The 13,618-nt window shown below is 39.9% G+C and overlaps 1 protein-coding gene across 1 annotated transcript in view; it reads right to left on the bottom strand.

The window, feature by feature from the left end:
• LOC114655599 (unconventional myosin-Ic) overlaps positions 1-13,149 on the bottom strand; it is a 177,704-nt gene extending 164,555 nt beyond the window's left edge. The window contains exon 1 of the mRNA XM_028806707.2: positions 12,857-13,149. Coding sequence (XP_028662540.1) covers positions 12,857-12,937 — 81 coding nt within the window. The 5' untranslated portion in view covers positions 12,938-13,149. The remainder of the gene's footprint in view (positions 1-12,856) is intronic.
• Between the last annotated feature and the right edge of the window lie 469 nt (positions 13,150-13,618).

Below are 13,618 nucleotides of genomic sequence, written 5' to 3' on the forward strand. Positions count from 1 at the left end.
TGCAATATGCAAAATAGATTGATTTAGTGACTTGAATATCCAAAGAAACTAATGTTTAAGAATTGTTTAGGTCTTAGTGACCAATGAATCTTGAAGTAGAGGTTAAGTCTATTCTTCAAATTTGAACATATTTTGATACTTTTTCATTATATTTTGACAAAATTAGCAAAATAGCCATACCCTAGTCTAAACCCACACAATCTCTTCTTCAGGACACCAGCAGCAGTAGGCTGCCTGCCAGGATTTCAAGTGGCAATTAATTTGAATACAATGTAAACACATGTTGATTGTATGCATAATTTTTGACACATACTGATCCCTGGAGTATGAAATGGTAGTTTTTGAATGAGGAAATTGAAATTTTAGCAGAAACAATCAAAGTGGTTACATACTGTATAAGTCTACAACACACAAGTAAGAAATGATGCTAATAAATTAGACAAAGCTCAAGATGAACAGACTTAACAGAGGTCAGATTTCCTTCTTCTGGTTATATTTCTGATGAGGTGGCTCGGGCATCTGATCAGGATGCCTCCTGGACGCCTCCCTGGTGAGGTGTTCCGGGCACGTCCAACCGGGAGGAGGCCCCGGGGAAGACCCAGGACACGCTGGAGGGACTATGTCTCTCGACTGACCTGGGAACGCCTTGGGATTCTCCCGGAAGAGCTAGAAGAAGTGGCCGGGGAGAGGGAAGTCTGGGCATCTCTGCTCAAGCTGCTGCCCCCGCGACCCGACCTCGGATAAGCGGGAGACAATGGATGGATGGATGGATGGTTATATTTCTAGTGTAAATGTGAAAAATTCTGTTTAAAACGAAAAGCACTTTGACTCAAGTGGTCAGAAGTGAAGTGGGATGCTGCAATTGTTTTATTGTCTGGTGGCTATCTGGAATGACTTTAACAGTATTTCCTTTTATTCTTTATAAGGTTTTGACAAAGAAGTATCTGTTTTGTTTAACTGATCTAAACACATAACAATTTCTAGACCTTTCTGGAAAATAAAGAATATGCATACTCCATCTAGCATAGACTAAATCTGAGGATGAAACAATGCGAGGTAGTATGACTAACTACACAAACACAATTATGTATGCATCTAGTGTATGCATTCCTGTATGCAACAGATATAGGATATGGGCTAACATAACGTAAAATTACATTATTATAGCTATCTAATCCTCCTTAAAGCCACCAGGGCACCATTGTCTGTCTTGGCAGCACTGGTGAGACAGGGCCTACTCAAGAACACCTCCACAATAAAATTCGAATTGGTTAATTTTGGAATTGCCAATTAAAGCAACATGTACACCTTTGGTATATGGAAAATTTACCTAATTTTTGTTGTCAACTCTAATACTTTAAAGCTTTAGTAGCTATAACCTGTATGTGAGTCATAATGTCAACATCTGTGTAAGTTAAAGGAATGTGATTCATTCCTCAGATAGCAGTGTGGCCTGTAAAAGACATAGAAGAAGATTTAAACTTTATCTGTATTAACACACAGCTGAATAAATTATACGAACCAATAGCTTCAGCCAGGAAAAGAACAAACAACACAAGTGACTCATATAGATTAGAGTTTTCCTTAAACCCATGTTTTATAATCACAGTAGAGCTCATTGTTTACTCAGTGAGTCACTAGCAGATTCTTTTTGTTTTATTTCTTCTTTGGTCATTATCTTTATTCCCCATGAAATGTGTTATTATCCTAAATTGTTTAATATTTATATGTCAGAAAATCTCCCAAGAAATACCTAACAACCTCATAATAAAAAATGTTTGACTAAGGTAACAATATATACTGCTCAAAAAAATTAAAGGAACACTTTTTAATCAGAGTATAGCATCAAGTCAATGAAACTTATGGGCTATTGATCTGGTCAGTTAAGTAGCAGAGGGTTTTTTTAATCAGTTTCAACTGCTTTGGTGTTAATGAAATTAGCAACAGGTGCACTAGAGGGGCAACAATGAGACGACCCCTAAATCAGAAATGGTTTAACAGTCGGAGGCCACTGACGTTTTTCATTCCTCATCTTTTCTAACTGTTTTTTCACTAGTTGTGCATTTGGCTACGGTGAATGTCACTACTGGTAACATGAGATGATACTTGGACCCTACAGAGGTTGCACAGGTAGTCCAACTACTCCAGGATGACACATCAATACATGCCATTGTAGGTTTGTAGTGTCTCCCAGCACAGTCTCAAGGGCATGGAGGAGATTCCAGGAGACAGGCAGTTACTCTAGGAGAGCTGGACAGGGCCATAGAAGGTCCTTAACCCATCAGCAGGACTGGTATCTGCTCCTTTGGGTAAGGAGGAACAGGATGAGCACTGCCACAGCCCTACAAAATTACCTCCAGCAGGCCACTGGTGTGAATGTCTCTGACCAAACAATCAGAAACAGACTTCATGAGGGTGGCCTGAGGGCCCAACATCCTCTAGTGGGCCCTATGCTCACTGCCTGGCACCGTGGAGCTCAATTGGCATTTGCCATAGAATACCATAATTGGCAGGTCCACCACTGGCACCCTGTGCTTTTCACAGATGAGAGCATTTTCACCCTGAGCAGATGTGAGAGACGTGAAATGGTCTGGAAAAGCCGTGGAGAACGTTATGCTGCTGTAACATCGTTCAGCATGACCTGTTTAGTGGTGGGTCAGTGATGGTCTGGGGAGGCATATCCATGGAGGGTCGTACAGACCTCTACAGGCTAGACAATGGCACCTTGACTGCCATTAGGAATTAGGATGAAATCCTTGGACCCATTGTCAGACCCTATGCTAGTGCAGTGGGTCCTGGGTTCCTCCTGGTGCGTGACAATTCCCGGCCTCATGTGACAAGAGTATGCAGGCAGTTCCTGGAGGATGAAGGAATTGATACCATTGACTGGTCCCCACACTCACCTGACTTCAATCCAATAGAACACCTCTGGGACATTATGTTTCAGTCCATCCAACACCACCAGGTTGCACCTCAGACTGTCCAGGAGCTCAGTGATGCTCTGGTCCAGATCTGGGAGGAGATCCTCCAGGACGCCATACTTCCATCTCATTAGGAGCATGCCTTGACGTTGTCAGGCATGCATACAAGCATATGGGGCCATACAAACTACTGAGTACAATTTTGAGTTGCTAGCCTGCTGTATCATTTTTTCACTTTGATTTTTGGGGTGTCTTTGAATTCAGCCCTCTGTAGGTTGATAATTTTCATTTCCATCAAATGATGTGGCATCCTTTTGTTCCTAACACATTTTTTTCCCCATTGAGATCTGATGTATTTTCAAATTGTTCCTTTAATTTTTTTGAGCAGTTCCACCCATACAATCAGATTGTGACACAGACTACGAATGCCGTGAATGTAATTACCCCGATCTACATGCTGTCAAATAAACGAACCACACGCCGTGGTGCAACGTTAGGGGCATTGCCTCTGGCGCTGACGTCCGAGGTCCGATTCCCGAGAGGGAGTGCAGTGGAGTGTGTACGCCTGATGAGCCCAGAATGAGGGCGAAACATGTGTCGCGTACTCTTTGCATTTATTTGACAGTAAACTATTTCAACCATTCTATGATCTGCTCCTCACAAAACTGAGGGCACCGTGGCGGATGTTAGCAGATTGCTGGCCAACCACAAGCGTTACCTGGTAGGTAACCACCCATACAATCAGATTGTGACACAGACTACGAATGCCGTGAATATATATATATATATATATATATATATATATATATATATATATATATATATATATATATATATACGTACATGTATCATCAGTGTTAAATTAATACTTTAAGAGTTTATATATGGCAATTTAGTTGTTTAGGAAAAAAGAATCTGGTTCACTTCATATACTGGATTTTAGGAGTAGTACTAGTAGTAATAGTAGTAGTAGGAGGAGGAGAAGTAGTAGTAGTAGTATTGTCAAGTGGTTAGAGTACAGTGGAATTATTCCTTGCATGTCCAACCAACATACAACAAGACCTTACTCTCTGACATCAAGATAAATATAATTCCATTATCCTAAAAGTTGTTAAAAAAAGTGAGAAAAATGCCAATATAGTTAGACTATATAGAGAAATACCACTTAATCATAGAAAAGTCAATAGGACAACACATTTAAAAAGACAAAAATCATTTAATGATGAAAATTAAGTGTCACCTAGTGCGTTGTCACCTAGGAATGCAAGTTATTGTGTGTTTGTTCTGAAAGATTTATATGTGGCTTAGTGACCAAGGCATTGGACTTTAATCCATGAGGCTGCCTGTTAATCCCCACCTCCATTCCACAGTTTGACCTTGACCAAGGCATTTAATCTTGTCAAGTATCCTCAGTGCAAAAAAAAAAAAAATATATATATATATATATATATATATATATATATATATAAAACATGAAAGGACTTGGGGGAAAGAGCATGCAGACAGCATTATCTTCCCCAGTTTGCTAGATGCCAGCCCCACTGGGCTGCAGCATTGCCTCAGATTCCCACAGGGCATTCTTCAACTCAGCCCTGTTGGGTACTGTGGGTACCACCAGGATGTGCTGCAGAGACTGGGAAGCCCTACTTCATGGGGCTTCCACGTCATCCAGAAGTGCTTCTAGGTGGTAGATAAAAGGAACTGCCTGCCTCAGTTCCAGGAGCCAGAGTCAGGAGGAGGACAATAATACTTGCGTGGAGGAGTAGGGGAGGCGGTGAGAGAGAGAAAAGAAAGACAAAAAAAGACCAGGCATTACTGAGTGCTGTATATTGAGTGCTATACCTGTGTTATTGGTGGTGAGAAACACTTAAGGAGAAGAGTTTGCCATAAATAAAAACTCTTGTGGTTTTACACTTGTGTCCGAGTTGGCTTGTGTTGAGTGTTTGGGGAGATGTAGCGCTCCCTGATGTCCACTATACAGTATATATCAAATCAGAAAGTATTCAGACTCCTTCACTTTCAACACACATTAGATACATTTGCCATTTGCCATCAATCTACATTCAATAACCCATAATGATAAACAGAAAACATGTTTTCAGAAGGGTTTGCAAATTTATTAAAAATCAAAAACTAAAATCTCTCCTTTGTAAAAGTATATCAGAGTCTTTGCCGTGGAACTCTAATTTGTGGTCAGGTCCATGCTGTTTGCTTTAATTATCCTTGAAATGTGTCTAAAACTTGATGGGAGTCCAGCTGTAGCAAACTGAACTGATTGGACATTGTTTACAAAGGCACACACCTATAATGTCCCACAATTCACACTGCATGTCAGGAGAAAAACCAGACCAGAAGTCCAAGGAACACTCTGTAGACTTCCTTGATCAAATTCTGGTGAGGTATAGATCAGGGCAAAGGAAGGGGCAAGGGTATAAAACCATTTCTAAAGCTTTGAGTATTCCCTGTAGCACAGCGGCCTCAATAATTGTGAATTGAAAGCAGTTTGGAACCACCAGGACTCTTTTGGCCTAACTGAATAACTGACAAGAAGGTCCTTGGTCAGGGTTGTCAGGAGTGTGGTTTTGTTGCCAAACTGGGATATTTTTGATCTTGGTCTGCAAGAAAAAATGGCCTTTCACTGGTTGCATTTTGGGCTACTTTTTTGAAAAAACAATTCCTTTTTTGGGCTATTTTTCAACTCTCCTCCACCAGATTTTTACCACATTTTTCATGTGTCTGGTACCCCTTCCACTGCTATTTGAAATTGTATATGTTCTTTACTGTTGTAAAATTCCTGGTCACCCTCATTGGGTGATGTTATATACCATTTCTATCAGTCTGAAATTTCTCTGAGGGGACACCAGCAAAACTCAGGCTTCGATAGTATGTACATAAACTTCTTGCTCTGACACCGCTCCCTGCTTTCCAATGTGTCATTTTGTCTATCTCAGGTATTGGGCTATTTATATGGGCAAATTCATTATTTTTAAGCTGTCCTTGGACAACAATTTTTTAAGGACCTGACAACCCTGGCCTTGGTCAGGGAGGTGAAGAAGAAATCAATGATCACTCTAACAGCACTACAAGAGTCCTCTAATGAAATTGGAGAACTTGTCAGAAGGAAAACCATCTCAGCAACACTCCATCGATCAAGTGTATATTCCAGTCTGTTTGGAGTTTACCAAATGGCATTTAAAGAACTCTGAGTGCATGAGAAAAAATGATTCTCTGGTCTGATTAGACAAAAACTGTGTAAAACTCCAAGCATTATGCCTGTTGAAGACCAGGCACTGCTCATAACCTGCTTTATACCATCCCTTTATTGAAGAATAATGATGGCAGAATTATGCTGTGGGGGTGCATCTCAGCTATAGGGTCAGGGAGACTAGTCAGAATTGAGAAGAGGATGAACATAGCCAAATACAGAGATGTTCTTAAAGAAAATGTACCCCAGTGTGCACTCATCCTCAGACTGGGGCAACAGATGACCTTTCAGCATGATAATAACCCAAAGCATATAGCCAAGATAAGCTGGAATGGCTTTGGGAGAAGTCTCTGACTGTCCTTGAGTGGTCCAGCCAAAGCCCAAACTTAAAAACTCAATAGAACCCTATGTGGAGAGACCTGAATATGTCAATTTATAGACACTTCCTATTCAATCTAACGGATCTTGAGAGAATCTGTCAGGAAGAATGGTATAAACTGCCCAAATCCAGGATTACAAAGATTTACAGACTTACCCAAGAAAACTCAAAGCTGTAGTTACTACCAGAGGGGCTTCTACAAAGTACTGAATTAAAGGTCTGAATACTTATGAATGAGATTTCAGTTTTTCATTTTTAATGACATGTTTTCACATTGTCAGTATGGGGTTTTAAGTGTAGAGTGATGGGAAATAATGACAAATTTATCCATTTCCAATGAAATGTACAACACAATAAACTGTGCAGAAAGTGAAGGGGTCTGAATACTTTCTGAATCCACTGTATATGTACTACAACTCTGTATTAGTAAAGTGCCTTTTGATGATACTTAAAATCGAAATGTGTTATTTAAAATGAAGATTTTTTTGTATGACGCTGGCTTAGGGTGGTCATAATCAAGCCACTTAATCTGACTGGACTCCCACATACAAATAAACTATATGGCATGCTGGAAGAAACCCATGCAAATAGGGAAGGGGACTTGAAAGGAGAACCTCCAGCCAGTGTCAAATGCACAGGCCAACACGAACATTAAATTTCAGGAAATGCATTGAAATGAATACAATAAAATCAGATCTGGACAGTGAATATTGTTTGAAGGATAGTCTGGCTGGTAAGAAGGTGTGGAAGTTGTGTGTGGCATTATTCAGTGCATTGGGACTGCCACAGTGGCTCTCTTTTTCCTGGAGGTTTTTCAAGAGACTCCCTCCAGCTTTGTGCCATCCTGATGGTGCAAGCATTAAGGTCTGTAAAAAAGACGCTAAGGATATGCAGTACCTTTTGATTATAATTTTCATTGTTATATTTGATCAATGTTATGATTTTAAATGAGCTTGTGGTCAAGAAGTATGCATTTTAGTAAAACATTTACTAAATATGAAATCTAAAGACTGAAGCTTTATGAAGAGGGTGGTGTAGTGCAGTATGTCATCTTCTTATGGTCATTCAAAGTGCCCTCAATTGGCTTTATGTATGTTAAATGTTATATATGAATTCCTACTGATTCACTGAATGACATGGATGCTCAGAAATGGATTAATGTTCAAACCATAAGACAAATTCCAGTATAGATTCAATTACAGTTTTTTTTTATTGCTATATGTAACCATCTTTTTATTTAGTGCATCCTTTTAATCCAGCTTTAGAACTGATGTGAGCAAACATTGGGTACAAAACAGGAACCAGCTCTGGATAGAGTGCCAGTACATCACTGGGCAAATTTAGAACCACCAATGAACCAAGCCTGCAAGTCTTTTAGAACTGGAGATAACCAAGGGGGGGCAAAAAAGGCACAAAGACAAAGAATGTGCAAATATATGAAGTGCCCAGGCCAGAATGAATAGTTATGACATTTCCAAAAAAATGAATTTGTATTTAAGATCAGTTTCAATAATTCATTAAAATGTAATCTGATGCTGTAATGTGACCAGACAGTGATATAAACCCCTGTGTTCTAGAGATGTGTGTGATGCAGCAGCACTAATCATCATGCTTCCTTATACAGTATATACAGTACATTGGAATTCTTATTGACTTTGACTTCTGAGAGTACTAGTAAAATAAAAAGTAAGAATGTAAAGTATAGAAACACAAGATTATAATGAGAAATGCCCAGAAAATGTGTAGTATATAGTGAGTGCTGAAGACTTTGTCTCTGGATAAAGGAGTACAGTCATACAGCTTGATTGCTTAGGCTATTCACAACATATTAAAATCCTCATGTTTTTAAAAACTCTGCATTGCAAAGCATTATGTGAAGGTGTTCACTATAAAAAAATCTGGTACTTAAAGTTAATGTTTTTTTTTTGTTTGAGCTTGACATAAATGGATTCCTTAGCAAGGCACTTAATCTGCCTGTTATCAAAAAGAATAAAAAATGAGAACTTGAAAAACAGAGTTGTGTTAGTGCAGAGTCCTGTGATAGTGTTCTCCAAAAGAAGTCCTACATAAAATAAAAGTTATTTGATTGTTCTTTTTGTATGACTTTGATCTAAAACTCAAGTCAGTAATTGAACAAACCAGATTCGACTAGAATTAAACAGCACAAACTTTCTCTGTCCATTAGTGTGTAACAAGTAAAACTTAAAGAGAACTCTAATGTTGGTATGTGCCAGCATGGCAGGCTCATAACTGGCTGTGAATGATGTCAGAGGTGGAATCCCTGTGATGAGGGTCAATGTGACAAGGGGGTAGCATTTGTGTTTAAAACAGGAGCATCTATTACCTCCCCCACACATACACCACAAGTGCATAAAGCAGAGCTGGCAGTGACTCCAGCAGCAAATGCCGGCTAGCAATGAACAACTTCCTGACCACGTCAATGTTGCCGCAGTGCTGCTCTGCTGTAAAGAAGCTGCCACACCCAAGCATAGCTATTTTTGGGCAGTATGATTATGCCCCAGCTGTATATTTAAAAAAATACATTATGTTATTATGCAAACATTTAGCTATTAACTTTGCATTTAAAATTCTACTGAGGTAGATTTTTTTGTTTTGTGAAATGGAAAAATATGTGACTTCTTTGTACTTACTGTAATAAAAATACTGCCAAATATTATAAAAGCAAACATTGTCTTGCTATAAATAATTAGTAGATACTGCACTTAGCATTTTACTTTGGAACAGTGTAGTATTTTATTATTTTTGCAAGTCTTTGCCTTTTTACTCTTAATGCTACTGATAATGCCAAAGGATATTCATCCATACATTATCAGTCCTCTTCATCCATTTCAGGCTTGCATCCCTGGACAGTGGGGCAGTGTTTCATGGGGCATATTCATGCAAGTGTCCACACTGGGCAGATCTTAGGTGCCAAGTAGCCAGAGCTACTTGTCTTTGTGATGTTGAAGGAACACCAGAACACCCGAAGAAAAATGCACACAGACACAGGAAAAATGCAAATTCCATATGGACAGTGCATGGAGTGAGATTCAAAGTCACTCTCCTAGAGTTTTGAAGAACAACTGTGCTACCCATCAAATAATATCCAAGGCTCAGTTTCCTTCAAGCATCTAAACGTATTTTCCAAGTATCTTTCATGGCAAGGAAGGCTCACAATCTTTCTCTTAAAAGCATCATTTTGTGTTAAGAAAGCTTTGTATTGGATGCCCTAAAGATCCTGAAAGAACAGTAAAAACATTTTCACAGTCTCTTACTGTATATTCTTTCTTTGACTTCTTCTTTTCTTATCGCACTTGATTCTTTTCATGCAGTTCCACAGCCTCTTGTGAGAGGAATTTACTCTCATTACTGCCACTAGAAACCTTAGGAGCTTATCAAACTGAAGTTCATGAATGAGTGATTGCAGTGGGCATCAGAATTGTGCATTCAGTAGTGCTACTCTCTCATTCCTCCACAGTCCTGGGTTCAAATCCCAACATTTTTTCCATATTCTAGCCATGTATTCTAGCTTTCCCCCCAATATACAGATTAGATTGCCTTGTTTGATGAATATGGGTGTGTGCATTAGTGTGTTTTCTGACCACATCCTGTGAGCTCATCCTTTACACCAAATGCTGAAAGGATTCAGGCATTCCATTTCCCATAATCCTGTAAAGGAATGAAATGGTACGAAAAATTACTGGACAGTGTGGCAGGAGGCTGGGGGTCAGATCCAGCCGGGATGCCTGGAAGGAGCAGGAGGCAGGCTATACGTCCCCTGGGCTACGAGGGAGCAACTGCCCTGGATAGTGTGGGGACCACGGGGATGGAGTGTGGAGGCTCAAACCCATTGGGGCCCCGAGCCTCATAGAGCCCAGGATATCTGCACTTCCGCCACACCTGGGAGGGTTGATGGAGTTTAAAATTGCAAATAAACCGTGTGTTTTATAGAACTGTCGGTGTCTGTTTGATGGTGTTCAGGCTGCATCTCACAATGGCACCCTCACACGGGCCTTTAAATGTCTGTGGGGCCGCCATTCTTCTCTTTTTCTGGAGCTTTGTCCTCCTCCTGCACCTGACTCTGGCTCTCCGACTGTAGGAAGGCAGCCCCTTTTATAATCACCCGGATGTGCTCCAGGTGCTCATTGATGTCCTTCTGGCGGCACTTCCTGGTGTGGCTGAAGTGCCGCATGAGCACCCGGAAGCACTCCGGGCATCCCTGGAAGGTCCTCCATCAACCCTCTCAAGTGTGCAGATATCCCAGGCTCTACGAGGCTCGGGGCACCCCCTGGCGGTGGCCACAGGCTCAAATTGGTTTGAGCCTCCACTCTCTGTCCCCGTGGTCCCCACACTATCCAGGGCGGTTTCCCCCTCGTGGCCCGGGGGACATATAGCCTGCCTCCCGGTCCTTCCAGGCGTCACGGCTGGGTCTGATCCCATGCCTCCTGCCACAACAGATACTACAAGGCAGGAATTGTTCCTGGATGGGATTGCAATCCTTCTCAGAGTGCACTCTCACACAACCACACACACATACATGCACTATTCTTATTCATCATCATTTATCATGCAACCTATCCAGTATATCTTTGGCATGTTGGGGGGACACACTGTAGTACTGGAATTATCCTTCCTGAAGACACAGAAGTTCAAACTCAGATTAGGTAAGGGATACTGAATACAGTCTCCAAGGTGTGGGATGACAGCACTCTGATAACTGCACTACCTGGCCATTCATAGGAATGTACATACACAAGGGTGGACAAAAGTAGATCTATGGGTGTGAGAATGGAAGCCGAACATTTAAACGATTGTACCTAAGTGAACTGTGCCATCGTGACATTCTTTTCAGTTAAAAACATAATAAAGCTATTGTAATAATCACAATCTGCATGTCTTTTTCCATGCAAACAACTGTAAACCTAAGTTTGCCCATTCCTGTTTATACAAACACACACAGTGTTTTGTCCATAATTGTGGCTATATTCTTTTCAGAGCTGAAGACATCATTCCAATAGTATGTGAACTGTTTTGAGATACCAGCAACCTGAGAAGGTACAGTAACTCAAGTCTTATCATGTTCTAATCTCCTCACTGTAAGCTTAGCATACACTTAGAAGGACTTAACGACTTTCACAATGTTTTAGTAAACTTTCATTGTCAGATGCCTTTTTGGCTTGTCTCTCTAAGCATCAGCGTTTAAGAGGCTCCCCATTTTCATTCCAGATTTGAAAGCATTTAATTAACCTTCACACAATCTTGTCTGATTTCATCAAATCTACCACCTTCTCATCAAGTTTTACTGCTTCTGCCAAAAGGTTCTCTGTTTATTATCATTATGAACTATGATTTTGAGGTTTTATTTGGTCTCAAGCTTTATTCTTATTCTTGAGAACATTTTCCATCCTTTTCAACAAACCATTACAGTGACATCAGATTGTTTCAGGTAATTAACTTTCCGACATCAGCCTTCCTCTACCTATCTGAATGAATTGAATGAGCATACTGAAGCCAGGTATAAATTGCCATTTGCACATTATACTGAAATCCTTCTTCACCATGTTGTCTTTTAAATTAGTTCCTCCTTTTTCATTTGTAATGCACTGTCCCATTGAGTTTACTGCACTGTCTGTTTCATCTGTTATGTACATTTAGAAGATTGTTTGAATCATCATGCACTAGAATGAGGTGAATTATTTTTAAAATACTTTGTGATCATTCCGACTACAATGTAAAATAAAGATTGCACTAAACATTAAGAGGGTGACATAAGTTGGTTTGTGTGTGTGTGTGTACCATACAATCACTCAGCATTGTGCCCAAAGTTATTAGAATAGGTGCTAGCCCCTCTTAACCCTGAAATGAATTCAGCAAGTTTAGAAATGGATGGATAGCTCAGATGGCTGCACCTTTTACATAGCTATAGTTTAATATATCCATTTCCCAGAACTGGAAAATATCACTAATAAAATAGGCAAATGCTGTTTGTAATGGTCTGCCTTTTCAAAACAGTGCATTATAATGTTCCGCACAGCATCATTTCGAGAGTCATTTCAAACCACAATGGGACCATACAAGTGATAGTTGTCCCCCTTATTCTCTTATGTCTTGAAGGGTTACTAATGCTTGTTATCCATGTATCCATTTTTAATTACACACAATATTCTCGTAACTATTAATCAATTACTGGATAAAGTTTACATGTTAATGAAAATTAAAATCATTAAAATCATTACATTTCACCATGGTCCACAATATCTTGTGTTGTAACCTTAAATTTGAAAACACTAAAAATGGAGTAGATTTATTCCTTAAAAAGAATAAGACCCTGACTAAAGAAAATCCACATACCTTGCTGCAGAAACATTCACCGTTTTTACCAGGAGGAAGGATAATCTCCCCTGTGGGAATGAGATGAATTTTCAGCTCCATCTTAAAAGAGATGAGGACTCAAAACAAGGATGGGACAAAAGTCTGGAAGAGTGCAAGGCCTCTTAAATGAAAGAGCAGCATAAAAATCCTAGGAGTGTGTTTAGTTGTTCTTCCTGGACTAAAGATGTTACCTGGAGCAATACTGAATGTGAAGTGCGTGTGCCCAGAAGCTTGATGTAATGTATATGTCGAGTGCCGATGCTTGTTCCAGACCTCCTGTAATTAATGTTCCCATTCAATAGCTCAATGCTCCTGGGTTCATTGCAGGGTTTCCTTGAAGACCTTTCCTAAACATGCCGCATCCTGCTTTGCTCTTCAAATATAAATAAAAAAGCAGAGGACTTCCCTTGTTAAACAAGACATATCCTTGCTGCTCGCTTCTTTTTCCAAAAAGACAATAATAATAATAAACAAAAATAAAATATATCTGGCCAGTGTGAAAACTTGAGAGTAAGCAATGTTTAGTGTTTTTCAATTTACAGCTGGCTAATGTTCTCCATTGCTGTGTTTGTTGGCACTGGACGTTTACGGAAAACTGACTGCAGTTTTTTATGTGCCATTCTGGCATCATCCAGCATTGTGCACTACAAGAAGTAATTCTTTTTGTTATTGTTAAAGAAACGAATTCTTGGAGGCAGCTTTCCTTTGGGGTGTAGGGAAGTGGCCACCTTTGTAATCTTT

Source organism: Erpetoichthys calabaricus, chromosome 8, assembly GCF_900747795.2.
Source record: "Erpetoichthys calabaricus chromosome 8, fErpCal1.3, whole genome shotgun sequence".
NCBI classification, from domain to species: domain Eukaryota; kingdom Metazoa; phylum Chordata; class Cladistia; order Polypteriformes; family Polypteridae; genus Erpetoichthys; species Erpetoichthys calabaricus.